The 20,714-nt window shown below is 46.5% G+C and overlaps 1 protein-coding gene across 6 annotated transcripts in view; it reads right to left on the reverse strand.

The window, feature by feature from the left end:
- itfg2 (integrin alpha FG-GAP repeat containing 2) overlaps positions 1-20,714 on the reverse strand; it is a 355,330-nt gene that overhangs the window by 161,039 nt on the left and 173,577 nt on the right. For all 6 annotated transcript variants that reach the window (XM_070900459.1, XM_070900460.1, XM_070900462.1 and 3 more), the window contains one exon: positions 20,388-20,558. In XM_070900459.1, the coding sequence (XP_070756560.1) occupies positions 20,388-20,558 (171 nt within the window). The remainder of the gene's footprint in view (positions 1-20,387; positions 20,559-20,714) is intronic.

A 20,714-nucleotide genomic window follows, 5' to 3' on the forward strand; every position in this document is an offset into this window, starting at 1 on the left:
AGATACCCCTGTATGTTTAATTCCCAGTCTTGGCCACCCTGCAACCACGTTTCTGTAATGGCCACCAAATCATATCCATTTGTAATGATTTGTGTATCAACTCATTTACTTTATTTCGAATGCTGCGTGCGTTTAGGTAGAGTGTTTTAATACTAGTTTTTAAACCAAGAGATTGGAGTGCAAAATCAAAGCACATGGTATTGGGGGTAATATACTTATGTAGATAGAGAACTGGTTGGCAGACAGGAAGCAGAGAGTCAGGGTCCTTTTCAGATTGACAGGCAGTGACTAGTGGAGTGCCGCAGGGCTCAGAGCTGGGACCCCAAGCTCTTTACGATATACATCAATGATTTGGATGAAGGAATTGAGTGTAATATTTCCAAGTTTGCAGATGACACTAAACTGGGTGGCGGTGAGAGCTGTGAGGGGGACGCTAGGAGGCTGCAGGGTGACTTGGACAGGTTAGGTGAGTGGGCGAATGCATGGCAGATGCAGTATAATGTGGATAAATGTGAGGTTATCCACTTTGGGGGCAAAAACACGAAGACAGAATATTAACTGAATGGCGGCAGATTAGGAAAAGGGGAGATGCAACGGGACCTGGGTGTCATGGTTCATCAGTCATTGAAAGTTGGCATACAGGTACAGCACGCGGTGAAGGCGGCAAATGATATGTTGGCCTTCATAGCTAGGGGATTTGAGTATCACAGCAGGGAGGTCTTACTGCAGTTGTACAGGGCCTTGGTGAGGCCTCACCTGGAAGATTGTGTTCAGTTTTGGTCTCCTACTCTGAGGAAGGATGTTCTTGCTATTGAGGGAGTGGAGCGAAGGTTCACCAGACTGATTCCCGGGATAGCAGGACTGACATATGAGGAGAGGCTGGATCAACTGGGCCTTTATACATTGGAGTTTAGAAGGATGAGAGGGGATCTCATAGAAACATATAAGATTCTGACAGGATGGGACAGATTAGATGCGGGTAGAATGTTCCCAATGTTGGGGAAGTCCAGAACCAGGGGACACAGTCTTAGGATAAGGGGTAGGCCATTTAGGACTGAGATGAGGAGAAACTTCTTCACTCAGTTGTTAACCTGTGGAATTCCCTACCGCAGAGTGTTGTTGATGCCAGTTCATTGGATATATTCAAGAGGGAGTTAGATATGGCCCTTACGGCTGAAGGGATCAAGGGGTATGGAGAGAAAGCAGGAAAGGGATACTGAGGGAATGATCAGCCATGATCTTATTGAATGGTGGTGCAGACTCGAAGTGCTGAATGGCCTACTCCTGCACCTATTTTCTATGTTTCTATGTAAACCTAAAATAACAGACTTGTGTCAAATGTAGGGCTAATAACTTAAAAGAAAAGAAAAAACAATATAGAAAATATAGAGCAGAATCTAAAATTCTGATTAAGAATGGCGGAGACAGGGTATGAAAATACTGGCAGCAATATATGGAAATAGTAAAAGATTTCATAAAGAAACAAAAAGGTAAGAGAATAGTTAAGGAATGGTAAGGCCAATTAGAAATGACTGGGTTCAGTCAAGGAAGTCTTGTGGTCTCTTTTACAGCCTTTTTCTGTTTCATTGTTTCCTTTGCTCAAAAAGGAAATTTGCTTGTCCTTGAAAGTAGTAATTCAACTTGTTTACTGGAGGTTCCTGGGCTGCTGCTTTAGAAGCCATGTCTAAGATAGTTTTCATGTTAGATGATGATGTTTTCTGCTCACTTTAAGGTGGTTTTAACTTGATGATCAAAGTATTTTCCATAGGAACATTAATTCATGGAGCTTAATTTGGCTGTCATGAAAACTTAGAAATGTTGTTCTATTTGACAAGTTGTGCGAGTTATTTTCTCTTTATCCCTCAAACACTATTTTCCCCAGCGATTTGCTCTTTTTTTGGCGCGCGCCGCTTTTTTTGGCCTAAATTAAAATATCCAAGTTTCCCCAAAGATTGTGCACCAGCGTAACTCAGTAAGTTATGATTTTTTTAGGTGAGGTTTTTTTCTTGCGTCCTAGGGGCCGTAACCTAATGTCTGCGCCAGTTTTTCATTTATGCAAGTTTGGCCAACTTACATTTCTCCTAGGGCGGCGTATGTGACTGCACCCAAAAAACCTCTGGGCACTTAAGAAAAACCAGCGCACATTAAAAAATTGGCGCAGAAAGACGCCATTGTTTTTAGGCGAAGTTTTGGAGGGAACCAAGAACATGTGTCATGAAGCTTAATTTTTTCAAACTTAAAATGCAGAAAATGGAAGTTTAATGCAATTCTTTAATTTTGGATTTTTTTCCAAAGTGCCACGCCACGACCGAACGTCTCCAAACAGGGCTCGAGGGTCGGAGAGTCGGCCGGCGGAATCGCTCCCTCGCCTGGCCACACGGGCTCAGGGCTTGGCTTTAAAAGATGCCCATGGTGGGCTGGGGGTGTGTGGAAGCTGAACTGAAGGGATGAGAACCCTTACACTATGCAGCAGCATCAAAAGAAGCCTGGGGGGTTTGGGGGTGGGTGTTTCCCGAGCCCGTGTCCGGGCGAGGGAATGATTCTGCTGGCCGACCCTCGAGCCTGATGGAGACTTTGAAAAAAATCTAAAATTAAAGAATTGTATTAGATTTGGTTGACCCTAAATGTCCTCATTTAAATGCCTAGCTTCCCGTTCTAAGCAAGCCTATTGCGCATGCCCAGACCTGGGTGTGGCCCATAGTAGGGCGTTGACCTTGGGGAGAGACAAAACAAAGAAGCATGTCCTGCTGTTTTGAGCTTCTTGCAAAGGTACAATTTAATCATGGGGGAAATACTGACAATGCCATACCTCGTACAAGCCTTCTGCATGATGGTGCTGCAGAGGAGACAATTGATTCGACGTCATCGCATGAGGAACCTCAGAGCACGTAGGATGATAAGCAGGGGGCCTTAACCACGTTGGCTATATCGAGACAGGCGTTCATACCTGCACCTGAATGGTGCAAACTGTGAAGGCTGCGTTTCCGCAAAGAAGTTGTAACCGAGATCTGTGAGTTAGTAAAAGCAGACCTGCAACCTAGAAACGTCAGGAGGACTGCTTTGTCAGTTGAAGTGAAGGTCACAGCTGCACTTTCATTCTATGCATCTGGATCGTTCCAGCCCACAACTGGGGATGTGTGTGCCATTTCTCAACATGCAACACATATCTGCATTCGGCAGGTGACTGCTGCACTATATGCCTGGAGGAATGACTACATAAAGTTTCCCATGACCGTCCAGGCAATGCGTGAAAGGGCTGTGGGTTTCTCCAGGATTGCTGGCTTCCCAAAGGTAAAGGGCTGCATTGATTGTTCCTACATCGCCTTGCGAGCACCTTTGGAGGATTCAGAGATGTACAGGAACAGAAAAGGCTTCCACTCCATTAATGTGCAGTTCGTGTGTGACGACATGCATCGCATCATGTCAGTTGATGCAAGATACCCTGGGAGCACCCATGATGTGTTCATCCTACTCGAGCGCGCTATATCTGCCATGTTTCAGTAGCAGCCAGAAGGGCAGAGCTGACTGCTGGGAGACAAAGGGTACGTCCTCGTCACCTGGCTCATGATGCTCTTACGCATAACCCGGACGGCTGACCGGAAATACAGCATGTCGCACATTGCAATGCGCAGCTTGAAACAGTGTTTCCGATGCCTGTACCATTCCGGAAGCTACTTGCAATACTCCCCTGAGATTGTCGGTCAGTTCATGCTGCATAACTTAGCCATCATGAGGCAGCAGCAGCTGGTAGAAGACCCACCTGAGGCGAGAGTGGCTGATGATGAGGAAGATGCAGCAGATGACGAGGAGGAGGACGAGGACGAGGAAGCCATGCAACTACCTGAACCCAGAGGAGGGCGGGCCGTCGTGACCCTTTAACTTCGTGACCCCAGCAGCAACTATTCCAAATGGACCAGGCTTATTGTTTGGACCTGTTCTGTAATGTGTTGTGTTAATGGAACAAATAATGGAAATAATTCTTCTTTACTTCAAAAAGTTGTTAATAATGGAAATGATTCAGTTATAATTTAAAATATATATTTTTCAAAAGTTTAACACTTGTCTGTATTTAACTTTAATAAAAAATATTCTTGTATCAGACTTTAAAGTTTTCAGTTAAGATCACTTACAAACTAAACTCTAAGATCACTTAAAAAATTAAGATCACTTACAAACTTTTAATTTGAGAACAGTTACAACAGTAACAACAATAATAACAACAGCAAAGAAAGGCTGTACCCATCTCTCCTCCACCTTATTCGAAGACTGCCCACTGCACTTGGTCTTATTGACTCCATCCCTACCCGCAGGTGGTGGCGCAGTATTTCTCGGGTCGGCATCAAGCTTATTCTTTCGAATATCTCGGGTAATGCACACTTCTTGATTGGAGGGGGGAGGGGGCAGGTAGCAATGTGGAAGGCCCGGCTGATCCTCTTCAGAGGCTGGTCTGGGGATTGGAGTGGGAGTTGATTCTGTCAGTGGGCGCGGGGTCTCGGCGTGTTCCCTTATTGCTAACTCCGACATTCCCTCCCTCATGTGCCCGGACAGTGTCTCAACTACATCCAACATTCCTCCCTCATGTTCACTGACAGCGCATCAGCTACCTGTGATATTCCCTCCCTCATATTCATCAACAGTGTTTCAACTACCTGCAACACTCCCTCCCTCATGTTCACTGACAACACGTCAGCTACTTGCGACATTACCTCCCTCATGTGCACCGACATTGTATCAGCTGCCTGCGACATTCCCTCATTCACGTTCCCGGACAGTGTTCCCATTTCTCGAGAGTGATGTTACTTTTCGCGACAGTCCTGATATCTTATCACCCACCCCACTGATGGTGTCCAAGAGTGATCGCGTAATGTCAATGCTCTCTGCACTCATTGCCATAATCTGAACCACATCTGTTAGATCCTGCACCTCAAGAGAGCACTGTTGAGCTCTCCTTCCCCTCCTCACCCTGGGTGTGGCTCGCTGCATCCCACTGGGACCCGCAGCCTCAGACAGTGGGACGCTGGGTGTGCCTCGTTGCAGCCCACTGGAATCCCCAGTGTCTGATAGTGTGAAACCATGGAATGTCCCAGCAACACTTGTATCACTCAGGAAACGGTCTGGCACCACAATGGGCAGCACCTGCGCCTCCTCCAGAGGGAGTACAACAGTGGGGGCTTCATCCATCACCTCCCCCTCCCCCCCATGCTCTTGGTCTGGAAAGTGGGATTGGAAGATGTTTTCCTCTTCAGGCTCATCAGTGTCTGAATCATCTTCTGCATTGGCTTCAGCCTCATAAGGGTTGACCTCAAGTTCTGCAAAATATAACAGAACAGACAAATGGTTAGCAGCAGAGGAGGGGGCAGGGTGGCATGAGTAGGCTCTCACAGTACAGACAGTAGGCTGATCTGAAGGACCATGATGAATGATAGCACATTGCACAGTACAAGCGTAGCTGATGGAGACATCCCCAGGACCCGAAGCATAGCTAGCCCGCGAGGTACTTAACATTTAGCAAAATCAGACTCTAGAATTTGCAGGACTTACCCTTTCTCTCGAGTGTGGGCCCAGCTTGTGCAGTGGTGGTTGCTTTTCTCCAGGCAGGACCCATCAAAGCAGCGACCATCTTCCAGGTGTGTCAGTGGTGCAGATTTGCCGGGCCTCCTTCTGTTCGAGTTCTTTCCCTTTTGTTACGTGCCACCTTCCTCTGCAAAGGTGAAAATATAACTTTTTAGAGAGGGTGTTTTTCTGCTGGGTGGGGCATATACAGATGGTCACATTTACAATTGCAATTCCATTGAATAAATGAAAATATTACTTACACTAACTACTTGACCAAGGTCCTGCCACTTCTTTTTGCACTGGCCTCCAGACCTCGGGGTGGTCACCATTGCACAGTAATCTTCTGCAAGTTTGCTCCAGTGTTTCTTTATTTCTTTTGGTGAAACTTTTATGTGACCTCTGCTAGTGTCCAGCTTGTGCCATCTGGCCTTAATTACAGTAACCAGTGCCTCCACATCATCCGATAAGAAATTCTTGGTCCTTGAGCTGCATTGCATCTTGTATTGCAGGTCTGATTTTTCCAATGAGAATTAAAGTTCTCACACACAACTGGCTCTTTAAAAATGGCCGAATGCAGACCGGGAGCTGTACTGGGTACGAGCGTCCATAGCAATCACGTCAAAAACATCCTTTGTTTTTCGGCGCAGACATTAGGCTCCACCCCCGAAGCTAAAGGACAGGCTGCGCGGTGCCAATTTAAAAAAATAGAACGGGGAAACTTGCTAGTTTTGAAGTCGGGGCCAAAAAAATCAGCGTAACTCTTGCAGTACGCCAAAAAACGACATTGGGGAAAATTGAAGTCCTGTGTACTATAACAATATAATTTAAAAGACTCTCAAGAGAAACAACCCATTGGTACAGCTGCGTTCTCACTTACAAGAGGTAAATGTCAGACACAATTTTGTTCCCAAAGTCAATATTTTTAGATAAATTTGCAATCAATCACGTTATTGCAATTCTACAAAATTAATAAAACCTCCAGAGACTGCCTGAAAGAACTACATGCCCTCTTTATGACCCTGTGCCACCGTTTCTATTCTGAACTCTCTCTTTTAAAAGACACAGCTGCCCTTGTAAAATTCTTATGAAAGCTTTTTGCCACTGTTATAAAGATGTTATTTGTATCTGAAAAAAGCTACTGGGGTCAATTTTGACTTTTAAGCACCCGCCCGGCAGAGCCTCATCTGCCCATACCCACAGAGAAGAGGCAGCAGTGATTTTGAGGCACTGGCCTCATTTGAGGCACTGCCTAAGGGGTGTCCCGATGCAAATTGTCGGATTATGGCTAATCAATAATTTCAAACCTACCTTTGCTGGGCCTCTTCAGCTCTAGCATAGAATCATGGAGGTTTACAGCACGGAAGGAGGCCAACAGGATTCTATCCAGCCGTTTTAATGTGGGGAGGATTTCTGCCTCTACCACCCTTTCAGGCAGTGAGTTCCAGACACCCACAACCCTCAAATCCCCTCTAACCCTTCCACTAATTACTTTACATATATGCCCCCTGGTTGTTGTCCCCTCTGGTGTATCTGGAAAGCATGCACTCCCATGTTCCGCCACCAGGGAGCGCATCCCCTGAAGTCCCAAGGGATCACAGAATCCCTTGGGATCACTGTATATAAGCCGGCCCCTGAGGCCTGTTCCTCACTCTAGTGTGTCTTATTAAAGACTGAGGTCACTGTTACTTTAACCTCCCTGTGTGCAGTTTCATCTGTGTTAGGAACACGATAACTGGCGGCGAGAATACGAATCCAACGCAAAGATGCAGCAAACTGTGGGCATCCTGGAGATGTTCTCGGAGGGTGAGGACTGGGAAGCCTATGTCGAACGGCTAGACCAGTACTTTGTAGCCAACGAGCTGGACGGAGAAGGAAGCGCTACAAAAAGGAGAGCGGTCCTCCTCACTGTCTTCGGGGCACCGACCTACAGCCTCATGAAGAATCTTCTGGCTCCGGTGAAACCCACAGATAAGTCATATGAGGAGCTGTGTACACTGGTTCGGGAGCATCTTAACCCGAGGGAGAGCGTGCTGATGGCTACACGTTCTACACGTGTTAGTGATCTGAAGGTCAGGAAGTGGCGAGCTATGTTGCCGAGCTAAGGCGACTTGCAGGACAATGTGAGTTTGATGGCTACCTGGAGCAAATGCTCAGAGACTTTTTTGTACTGGGCATTGGCCACGAGACCATCCTACGAAAACTTTGACTGTAGAGACACCGACCTTCAGTGAGGCCATTGCAATAGCACAGGCATTTATGTCCACCAGTGATAACACCAAACAAATCCCTCAGCACACAAGTGTTAGCAATGTTCATAAATTAACTGGAACTGTGTTTGCGAGCAGAAATGTACAGAGCAGAAACCACGAGTCTGCAACTGCCAGCAGGCCTCAGGTGACTCAGAGTCCACAACAAAGGATGAATGCAAGGCAATTCACCCTTGTTGGCGTTGTGGAGGCTTCCATTCAGCCTATTCATGCCTCTTCAAAGGGTATGTTTGCAAGAGCTGTGGAACAATGGGGCACCTCCAACGAGCTGCAAAACCTGCTAACCACCACATGGCATAAGAAGATTGGTCCATGGTGGACCAAAGCAATTTCGAGCCTCAGAGAGAGGAGGCAGATGCTGAAGTACACGGGGTGCACACATTTTCGACGTAATGTCCACCTATAATGCTAAACTTAAAATTGAATGGCTTACCCGTAGCCATGGAACTGGACTCTGGCGCTAGCCAATCCATCATGAGTAAAAAGATGTTTGAGAGACTGTGGTGCAACAAGGCACTCAGACCAGCCCTGAGCCCCATCCACACGAAACTGAGAACGTACACCAAAGAGCTTATCACTGTCCTGGGCAGCGCCACGGTCAAGGTCACCTACGAGGGCACGGTGCACGAATTGCCACTCTGGATTGTCCCGGGCGATGGCTCCACACTACTTGGAAGGAGCTGAAACTGGGATGACATCCGAGCGCTATCACATGTCGATGAGGCCTCATGTACCCAGGTTCTTAACAAATTTCCTTCCCTTTTTGAGCCCGGCATTGGAAACTTTTCCGGGGCAAATGTGTGGATCCACTTAGTCCCAGAGGCACGACCCATTTACCACAAGGCGCAAGCGGTACCTCACATGATGAGGGAGAGAGTGGAAATCGAGCTGGACAGGCTGCAACGCGAGGGCATCATCTCCCCAGTGGAATTCAGCGAGTGGGCCAGCCCGATTGTTCCAGTACTCAAAAGTGATGGCACGGTCAGGATTTGCGGCGATTATAAAGTAACTATTAATCGTTTCTCGCTACAGGACCAATACCCGCTACCTAAGACGTTCACCAAGCTCGATTTGACTTTGGCCTACATGATGCAGAAACTGGAGGAGTCTTCGAAGGGCCTCACCTGCATCAACATGCACAAGGGACTGTTCATCTACAATAGATGCCCATTTGGAATTCAGTCGGCTGCAGCGATCTTCCAGAGAAACATGGAGAGCCTACTCAAGTCGGTACTACGCACGGTGGTTTTTCAGGACGACATATTGGCCACGGGTCCGGACACCGTCGAATACTTACAAAACCTGGAGGAGGTCCTCCAGCGATTGGATCGCGTAGGGCTGCGGCTGAAGAGGTCGAAATGCGTCTTCATGGCAACAGAAGTGGAGTATTTGGGGAGAAAGATCGCGGCGGCCGGCATTTGGCCCACAGACGCCAAGACAGAGGCTATCAGGAACGCGCCCAGGCAACAGAAAGTCACGGAGCTGCGGTCGTTCCTGGGACTCAACTATTTTGATAACTTCCTACCGGGATTAAGCACCCTTTTAGAGCCCCTACGTGTGTTATTGCGCAAAGGTGAGAACTGAGTGTGGAGGAAAAAAACAAGTAATTGCTTTTGAGAAAGCCAGAAACATTTTATGCTCCAACAAGCTGCTTGTATTGTATAACCCGTGTAAAAGACTTGTGCTAGCATGTGATGCATCATCGTACGGAGTCGGGTGTGTATTACAACAAGCTAACGTTGCGGGGAAGTTGCAACCTGTCGCCTAAGGCCGAGAGAGCCTACAGCATGATTGAGAAAGAGGCATTAGCGTGTGTGTTCGGGGTAAAGAAAATGCATCAGTACCTGTTTGGCCTTAAATTTGAGCTGGAAACCGATTACAAGCCCCTCATATCCCTGTTCGCTGAAAACAAGAGGATAAATACTAATGCCTCAGCCCACATACAAAGTTGGGCACTCGCGCTATCATCGTATAACGATACCATCTGCCACAGGCCAGGCACCGAGAACTGTGCGGATGCTCTCAGTCGGCTACCATTGCCTACCACTGGGGTGGAAATGGCGCAGCCTGCAGACTTGATGGTCATGGAAGTGTTTGAAAATGATAAATCACCAGTCACGGCCCGCCAGATTAGGACTTGGACCAGCCAAGATCCTCTGCTGTCCTTAGTAAAAAACTGTGTACTGCATGGGAGCTGGGCCAGCATCCTCATTGAAATGCAAGAGCTAATCAAGCCGTTCCAGCGGCGAAAGGACGAGCTGTCCATTCAGGCAGACTGCCTGTGGTGGGGTAATCACGTAGAGCTACCTAAAAAGGGCAGGGAGACGTTCATCTCGGATCTCCACTGCACACACCTGCGTATAGTAATGATGAAAGCGATAGCCAGATACCACGTGTGGTGGCCCGGTATCGACTCTGACTTAGAGTCCTGTGTACGGCAATGCAGCGTGTGCTCAGTTGAGCAACGCGCCCAGAGAGGCACCACTAAGTTTGTGGTCCTGGCCCTCCAGACCATGATCGAGGATCCATGTCGACTATGCGGGCCCGTTTCTCGGTAAAATGTTCCTGGTGGTGGTGGATGCTTTTTCAAAATGGACTGAATGTGAAATAATGTCGGGAAGCACCGCCACCATTGAAAGCCTGAGGGCCACGTTTGCCACCCACGGTCTGCCTGACATACTGGTCAGTGATAACGGGCCATGTTTTACCAGTGCCGAATTTAAAGAATTCATGACCCGCAATGGGATCAAACATGTCACCTCGGCCCCGTTTAAACCAGCCTCCAATGGGCAGGCAGAGCGGGCAGTACAAACAATCAAACAGAGTCTTAAATGAATCACAGAAGGCTCACTCCAAACCCGCCTGTCCTGAGTACTGCTCAGCTACCGCACGAGATCCCACTCGCTCATGGGGTGCCCCCAGCTGAGCTACTCATGAAAAGGACACTTAAAACCAGACTCTCGCTGGTTCACCCCAACCTGCATGATCAGGTAGAGAGCATGCAGCAACAAAATGTAAACGATGGTCGCGCCACTGTGTCACGGGAAATTGATCTGAATGACCCTGTGTATGTGCTAAACTATGGACATGGTCCCAAGTGGATTGCGGGCACGGTGATAGCTAAAGAAGGAAGTCGGGTGTTTGTAGTCAAACTAGACAATGGACAAATTTGCAGAAAGCACCTGGGCCAAACGAGGCTGCGGTTCACAGACTGCCCTGAACAACCCACAGCAGACACCACCTTTTTTCGAGCCCACAACACACACCCAAAGGATCAACGACACCACGCCGGACCAGGAAATCGAACTCATCACGCCCAACAGCCCAGCAAGGCCAGGCTCACCCAGCAGCCCTGCAGGGCCAACAACACGCCAGCCCAACGAGGGCACAGCCAACACACCAGAACAGACATTTGTACCGAGGCGGTCCACCAGGGACAGAAAGGCTCCCGACTGCCTCACCTTGTAAATAGTTTTCACTTTGACTTTGGGGCGGGGGAAAGAGTGATGTTGTGTATCTGTAAAGCATGCACTCCCTGTTTCGCCATCAGGGAGCGCATCCCCTGAAGTCCCAAGAGATCCCAGCATCCCTTGGGAGCACTGTATATAAGCCGGCCCCCAAGGCTTGTTCCTCACTCTGGAGTGTCTTATTAAAGACTGAGGTCACTATTACTTTAACTTCCCTGTGTGCAGTCTCATCTGTGTTAGGAACATAATACCCTCTGCCAAGGGAACTAGGCCCTTTCTATCCACTATATCTAGGCCCCTCATAATTTTATACACCTCAATGAGGTCATCCCTCCGCCTCCTCTGTTCCAAGGAAAACAATCCTGTCTGCCCAATCACTCCGACAAGTTCCAACTTAAAACGTTTACATTATTTAATCCTTGGATACAGATAATTAACCAACATCAAAATGATAAAGAATTCTTGGCTGGGATAAGGCGCAAGTCCAGATTTTCACCTCTACGTGGCCAGGAATTTCTGATGGGCACCAATGAATGCTGGGGTTTTGCTAGAGAACGGTCCCTGTAGAAATTTAGTTTAATTTTTGGGTGGTCACATGCAAATGACAGGTTAGGGCAGGATGACATTGACCACCCTAAAATCGGGGGCATCTGCCTTCGAAAATGTGCACCTTTGCTTAAAATGTGTAGTTTGCCAATAATTATTCATCAAGGTGGAAGTACTTGGTTAAAGGGGCCCAACTCACTGATATTGCGTGTGAATGCTTTGTCATATTTTGAAACTCTTGTTTTTCCCTCCACAGTATTTTTGTTTTGCAAACATAATGGCCCCAAATTTTCTGGAGCAGGGCATCTCGATTAGTTAGTCTTTCTCCTGTATCCTTCAGCTCAAACATTTTTTACCCTGTAAATTGCTGGAAGTGTGAGCTGATAACAGGTCATCGGGGCATCTAGGACCTTGGAGAGTGACGGGACCATCAGGGCATATTTTTAACCAAAGATATTTATAGATTGAGGAATAAAAAGAGAGGAAGGACTGAGAATGAGGGTGAATTAGAGTGGGTGAATTCAATATCAAATCAGGTACAGAAAGAGAAATAAAGGGAGGGATAGAAAGACTGGATTAAGAAAGTGAATAAAGATAGTAAGGAAAAGTAATTTAAAAAAATTACAAATTTTACATTTTTAAAATTTTCAACAATTCACTACTTCAGGAATACAACTCCACAGCTTTAATTGTTCACTTTTTGGGCCAGGGAGGTTGATTGACAGTCATTAACAATGATCACATCATTAAACGTGTACTTGCACTATTAATTACTAGTCTTAACTTTTTGTGGCAACTTTAATGGGCAATTACTGTGCAAATGCGCCAATGTCATGAAACTTATGGAGAGGTTAAGTGCGAGATATCTTTTTCGCGAAGTTAGCGGTGAAGTAGCACAAATCGTTCAGCAACTTGTGGCGATTCGCAATTCATGGGGTATCTCTTCCTCGCCACACGTTGCTGGCTGATTTTCACATTAACGGTGTGTGTGCGCCTTTATTTTTTCAGCAAATTCCAGCCCATTGTTCAGAGTGGCAGCTTTTTGAATTAAACAGATAGTTATTTAAGTAACTATTTGGCTCTGGTTACTATTTTGGGGGTTATTTATTAGACTGTGCTTTTCAATTCAAATGAATTTGTTCCAGAGTCTTCGAAGAATGACTGCCTGAAAAGGACCTCTGAAGAAAATATGAGACACAAGTTCTGCAGTTGGGGAGGTAAGGATATAAATTAGCTAGTTTTAGCAGTGGTGTTGCAAATCATATTTTCTACTATATAAGGAACTGGTAAAGTTTAGTAATTACTGTAATCATGGATGTTTCTGATATTGTTTAGTTATTTATTTACTGCTTTAATCATTTTTGGCAATTAAGGTCTATAATAAAGTCTTGTGTTAGTATTATTCAGCTGCCTCTGGATGACAAGGAGGAAACAGTATAGAAGTAATATATAAAAGGGTTATCTGCTAATTATCCTAAGTGCACTACAACATTGTTCCCTAGAAATCAAAGCAAGTGAAAACATTCTCAAGAACATAGGGACAAGGGCTCACCAACGAGGGTCGTCTGAAACGCAAGAGAGTGGGGGGATGCGAAAGACGATTTCTAGGAGGGTTGTAATGCTGGCGACTATTAGAGATAGAGAGGAGAAAGTCCATGAAACAATTTAAACACGAGGTCGAGGATTTTAAAATTTAAGGCATTGGCAGACCATTGGTAGGTCACAGCAAGCACAGGGGTGATGGTGATCAGGAATTGGTGTGGGATAGGATACAGCACCATAGATTTGGACGAGCTGAAGTTTATGGAGGTTGCAGGATAGGAAGCTGGGCAGAAGAGCATTGGAATAGTTGAGTCTGCTGACACAAGGCACAAACAAGGATTTCAGTAGCAAATGAGCTGACGCTGGGGCAAAGGTGGGTAATGTTAAGTGGAAGTCAGTGGTCTTTGTGATGGAGAGGATATGGGGCTTGAGGCTTAGCTGGGGGTGGAATAGAATGCTGAAGTTGCAGAGAATCTGGTTCAACCTGAGAATGGCCGGGGAGCGGGATGAGATCGGTGGTGAGAGTACAGAGTGTGTGGCAAGGGCTGAAGACAGTGTTTAACTGGATGAAATTGCAGCTTATCAAGGACTGGAGTCTGATAACAGAGGCAGTGAAGGGGTCAAGGGAGATGGTGATAAGGTAGAGGTGGGTGTCGTCAGCGTACATGTCAAATCTGACCCCATGTCTTCGGATGATGTTGCCAAGGGCCTGTAAGTAAATGAAGAAGGGGTTAAGGATAGATCCTTAGAGACCTCCAGAGGCAGCATTACGCAGGTGGAAAGAGAAGTCATTGCTGGCTATGATTGTGTCATGTATGTACATGCTGTTTGTAGCCACCAGATGGGGTCATTGTTGGAGGCCACTGAGCAGCACGCACATGGTGCTGCTCTGGTATAAAAAGCCAGCCATTTTGTGAGTCAGGCATTTGGACCTAAATAAAGCAGAAGCAAGGTTGTACCTTGCTTAGTTAAACAGCACTCAGTTTGAACCTTTATTGCATACGTAACATTTGGCGATGAGAATACAAGGAACCTTTGATTGCAAAATGAACACGATTGGATTTTGAGAGTGATTTGTGGAGAGAAGATTGGTCAAACTGCGTGAGTCATTTGAACCAGTACTTTGTGGCCAACAAAATGAAGGGGGTCGACAATACAGATCGGCGCCGGGCCGTGTTCCTCATTGTGTGTGGTTCAAAGATCTACGGTTTTGATAAAGAATCTACTCATGCCTAGTGATCCAACAGAGAAAATGTATGAGGAGTTGTGTACATTGGTACGGGAGCACCTCAAGCCAGACGACGGCATCATCATCTCGAGATACAGGTTTTATACACACGTTCAATCGGAGGGCCAGAACACGGCGGAATTCGTTGCCGACCCGAGACGTCTAGCGGGACCGTGAAAGTTCGGGATGGTGTTGGCAGACATGCTCCGGGACTACTTTGTTATCGGTATCAACCACGAGGTGATCCTGCGCAAACCTCTGGCAGTGGAGGAGGTGGATTTAAAAAGGCCATCCAGATTGCTCAATCATGTATGACGATGGACAGGAGTTTAAAGCAAGTATCGGTGAAGAACCGAACCTCGGCAAGTACTGTAAAAGCAATTGATTCGGTGTTCGGCAGAGCGGTACGACCTATCCGGCTGCGTTCGCGAAACCTGTGGCTGCCCAAAGTCCGCCAGCGGGAATATATCAGACTTCTCAGTGTTGGCGTTGTGGGGGAAATCATCGGCACCAGCAGCGCCGATCTAAGCAATATAGTTGCAAAGGCTGTCTGAGAATGGGGCATCTCCAGCGCTAGTATCCGCAGATGAGCAAGCGAGCTGCGACACACCACGTGGAGGATGAAAGTCAGAGTAGCGTGGATCCGGATACGCAATCAGAGATGCCAGAGGAGGAAGTGTATAGACTGTACTCTTTCATAACCAAGAGTAAACCAATTTTGATTAATGTGAAGTTTAACGGGATATCGGTATCGATGGAACTGGACACAATGGCGAGTCAATCGATCATGAACGAGAGGGCATTTACTAAGCTGTGGGATACTAAGACTGTGAGGCCCAGGCTGAGCCATGTTAACACCAAGCTGTGCAAGTACACCAAAGAACTGATAAAGGTGATTGGCAGTGCACAAATTAATGTGTCGTATAACGGTGCGGTTCACGAGTTACCGCTCTGGATTGTTCCATACAATGGTCCAACGCTGCTCGGCAGGAGCTGGTTGGAGAAAATCAGATGCGACTGGAACGACACAAAGGCGTCGTCATCGGAGGAAGGTACATGTGCCCAAGTATTGAGCAAGCTCCCCTCGCTGTTCGAACCAGGTATTGGCAACTTCACGGGAGCCAAGGTGCAGATCCACGAGGACTCGGATGCAAGACCCGTCCACCATAAAGCTCGGACAGTGCCATATATGATGAGGGAGAAGATCAAAATTGAATTGGACAGACTCCAGCGTGAAGGGATCACATGAGCGGTCGAATTTAATGAATGGGCCAGCCCCATTGTTCCTGTGCTGAAAAGTGGTGGCACAGTCAGAATCTGTGGAGGCTACAAGGCTATGATCAACAGGGTTTCGAAACAAGATCAATATCAGTTACCGAAGGCTGATTTGTTTGCGATGCTAACCAGAGGGAAGTCGTTCACAAAACTGGACTTGACGTCGGCCTATATGATGCAGGAGTTGGTTGAGACGTCGCAAGACTTACGTGCATTAACACGCACAAAGGACTATTAATTTACCACAGGTGCCCATTTGGAATTCGCTCGGCTGCAGCAATATTCTAGAGGAATATGGAAAGTCCACTGAAGTCCGTTCCCAGAACCGTCGTGTTCCAAGATGACATCCTGATCACCTGATCACCAAGGAACATCTGAACAACCTGGAAGAGGTTCTACTGCGTTTGGACAGAGTGGGACTCAGACTCAAATGCTCGAAGTGCGTCTTCGTGGCACCGGAGGTCGAATTCCTCGGGAGGAAAATCGCCGCTGATGGCATCAGACCTACTGACGTGAAAACCAAAGCCATCAAGAATGCATCCAAGCCGCAGACGTGACGGAGCTGAGTTCGTTCCTGGGTCTACTCAACTACTTTGGTAACTTCCGACCTAAATTGAGCACCTTACTTGAACCACTGCACATGCTACTGAGAAAAGGCAACAACTGGGTGTGGGGCGCATTGCAAGACAGAGCTTTCGAGAAAGCCACCAATCTGTTTTGCTCGAACAAGCTGCTGGTACATTATGACCCATGTAAACGTTTAGTTTTGGCCTGTGACGCATTGTCATATGGAATTGGTTGCGTGTTACAACAACCCAGTGAGTCAGGGAAATTTCAACCTATCGCGCGTGCATCCAAAAGTTTGTCTAAAGTAGAAAGAGCCTACATTATGGAAGAAAAAGAAGCTTTAGCGTGTGTGTATGGTGTTAAAAAGATGCATCAATATCTGTTCAGTCTGAGATTTGAATTGGAGACTGATCACAAGCCGCTCATTTTGTTGTTTTCTGAGAGTAAAGGTATCAATACCAACGCTTCATGCCGCATCCAAAAGGTGGCCGCTGACATTATCTGCCTATGATTATGTCATTCGCCACAGAGAATTGTGCCGATGCTTTGAGCCGGTTGCCGTTGCCCATACCGGAGGTGGAAACGCCACAACCGGCAGATTTAATGTTAATCATGGATGCTTTAATCATGGTGCCATGTTAGCTACTTTGGTGGCAAAAACACGAAGGCAGAATATTATCTGAATGGCGGCAGATTAGGAAAAGGGGAGGTGCAACGAGACCTGGGTATCATGGTACATCAGTCATTGAAGGTTGGCATGCAGGTACAGCAGGCGGTGAAGGTGGCAAATGGTATCTTGGCCTTCATAGCTAGGGAATTTGAGCATAGGAGCAGGGAGGTCTTACTGCAATTGTACAGGGCCTTAGTGAGGCTTCACCTGGAATATTGTGTTCAGTTTTGGTCTCCTAATCTGAGGAAGGACATTTTTGCTATTGAGGGAGTGCAGCGAAGGTTCACCAGACTGATTCCCGGGATGGCAGGACTGACATATGAGGAGAGATTGGATCGACTGGGCCTTTATTCACTGGAGTTTAGAAGGATGAGAGGGGATCTCATAGAAACATATCAAATTCTGATGGGAATGGATAGGTTAGATGCAAGAAGAATGTTCCTGATGTTGGGGAAGTGCAGAACCAGGGGACATAATCTAAGGATAAGGGGTAAGCCATTTAAGACTGAGATGAGGAGAAACTTCTTCACTCAGACAGTTGTTAACTGTGGAATCCTCTGCCGCAGAGCGTTGTTGATGCCAGTTCACTGGATATATTCATGAGGGAGTTAGATATGGCTCTTACGGCTAAAGAGATCAAGGGGTATGGAGAGAATGCGGGAAAGGGGTACTGAGGTGAATGATCCGCCATGATCTTATTGAATAGTGGTGCAGGCTCCAAGGGCCGAATGGCCTACCCCTGCACCTATTTTCTATGTTTCTGTCATGGGCAGGACATGATATTATCGGTGGTAAAGGGTTGCATCCTCAAAGGGGATTGGTCTGCCATACCTAAGCAAATGTGCGAGGAGGCCAAACCGTATATTCGTCGCAAGGACGAACTGTCAATTCAAGCAGATTGCATATTGTGGGGCAATCGAGTTGTAATGCCCAAGAAAGGGAGAGAGAGAGGTTTGTGCGTGAGTTACACAGCACACATCCTGGTATAGTGATGATGAAGGCCATTGCCAGGTCCCACGTATGGTGGCCAGGAATTGATTCTGAGATGCATCACCTGCATACAGCTCAGCAAAGCACTAGCGGAGTCGCCGCTGAGTCTATGGTCATGGCCATCCAAACCTTGGTCCAGGATCCATGTAGATTTTGCAGGTCCCTTCGTGGGCAAGATATTTTTAATGGTGGTGGATGCTTATTCGAAGTGGATAGTATGCATAATCATGTCATCCAGTACGTCCACGGCAACCATAGAGAATCTCAATGTCATGTTCACGACACATGGTCTGCCTGACATAATGGGTTGTGCTTCACCAGTCAGGAGTTTCAGGAGTTTGTAAAACTTAACGGCATAAAACATGTAAAGCCAGCACCGTTCAAGCCTGCTTCCAATGGGCAAGCAGAACGTGCATTACAAATTATCAAGCAAAGCATGAGGAGAGTAACCTAAGGGTCACTGCAGACCCGCTCGTCTTGCATACTGCTGAGTTACAGGACAAGACTCCACACACTCACAGGGGTCTCGCCTTCTGAACTCATGATGAAAAGAGGTCTTAAGACCAAGTTATCTCTTGTACACCCGGATTTAAGTAATCATGTTGAATACAGAAGGCAGAGTCAACAAGGGTACCACGATCGTGCATCTGTGTCACGTGAGATTTCTGTTAATAACCTGTATGTATGTTGAATTATGGTCAGGGTCCCAAATGGATCGCTAATATGATCATGGCCAAGGAGGGCAACAGAGTATTTGTTATTAAGCTCAAGAATGGGCAAACTTGCAGGAAACACATGGATCAAACAAAGCTGAGGCATGCAGACGAGCCAGAGTAGTCGGACGAAGAAACCGTCGACGACCGACCAACCAACCTACCAGCAGCCTTCAGTGGACTCGAGGGTCATCAGTGAATCACGGACTTGTTCAATAAAAATGGACTTGCAATTCCTGACATGGCCACTGCCACCCCAACAAGTCAGCCATCCAGCCACCAGCCACAATAGACTCCGCACATTCACCCAAGGCCAGAATCGAACTGAGACGGTCAACCCGGGAGCGTAAAGCACCGGATCGTCTCAACCTGTGAAAGACTGTGATAAGATGTCAGAAGAGGGTAATGTCATGTATGTACATGCTGTTTGTAGCCACCAGATGGTGTCATTGTTGGAGGCCACTGAGCAGCACGCACATGGTGCTGCTCTGGTATAAAAGGCCAGCCACTTTGTGCCTAAATAAAGCAGAAGCAAGGTTGTACCTTGCTTAATTAAACAGAACTCAGTTTGAACCTTTATTGCATACGTAACAGATTGGATCGTGAAGAGTTGGACCAAGCAATGGTAGTCTTACTGAGCTGGATAATGAAGGAAGATGGTGTGATCGACCGTGTCAAAGGCTTTGTGGTCAAGAAGGGCAAGGAGGGACAGTGCACCATGCCCAGATGATGTCATTTGTGACTTTGATTAACGTCATTTCAGTGCCCCGGCAGGGATGGAAATCTGATTGTAGAGATTCAAACTTGACATTGTGAGAATGAGCAGCATGCGCTTTATGATGTTTTCTGTGAAGATGCTGTATAAATTTAAATTGCTGTGTTGACACATGCATAATTAATAACAGTAATAATTAAATATTGGCACCACATCTGATATTAGTGTGATGTGACTTTCAAACAAGAAAGGAGAGGACAGGGGAAGAAATATAGAAAGAAGGGAGAGCAAGAGGAATGGAAAGAGATAGAAAGGTGGAAGGAGACAAATAGAAGGGAGGAGAAAAGAAATAGAAAAACTAAGAGGAGGGAGACAGAGAAAACATTTTAAGGGAACAAGCAAAGAAGTATTTTGGGGTAGATAAAACGCAGACAAAATAAAAATAATTAAGCAAGGATTCTCATTAATGTCTGTCTGCCTTTAGTGTCCTGGGTTTGTTCTTGTAGCATATTTGGAGCAACCTAGTGTGCAGGAATCTACAAGGTAGGAATTTCTTAAAAAAAACAGTATAGCAAGATGTGCCACACTTTCTCTCCCTCTCACACACACACTTCCGAAAGATACTGGACGTTGCCATTGGCTAGAGAATGATGCATACTGTAGAGCTTCATTAAAGGATAGAAACTAAAATAAATTAAATAGGTTAAGTGCAAGAGAAATCAAAAGGAAAATTCAGACATTTGGCTGATTCTGCAGCAACTTTTTTTGCACTGTTTTAATATGGTGTTGCACATCAACAAAGCAATACAGTCCTTCCTACAGAAGCCAAAGGCTACCACAGTAACACTCACCCACAGATGTCCCTTGCAGTAGATATCGGAATTCATCTGTCTCCAACACTTTCAAGATATTAGTGGATTCCATCCTCTCCAGCTCCACCCTCCAGTACACATAGATTTTGTGGTTGAAGCTGACATACACCAGACAGGGGCTATTCCGACCATCTTTACATGCATACATGCCTAGATGTGGAAGAAAAGGGGACAGGAAGAAATGGCGTGAGGTCCCTGTTAAGTCTAAGAAACTTGCTTCATAGTCTTTCTCTTCCCATTCAGGCAGAATATACCCAGATACAGTAGCATCTTGAATTACTGTCAATATGGGGCATTTTGAGTGAT

This window comes from Pristiophorus japonicus, chromosome 15 (genome assembly GCF_044704955.1).
Source record: "Pristiophorus japonicus isolate sPriJap1 chromosome 15, sPriJap1.hap1, whole genome shotgun sequence".
Lineage (NCBI taxonomy): Eukaryota > Metazoa > Chordata > Chondrichthyes > Pristiophoridae > Pristiophorus > Pristiophorus japonicus.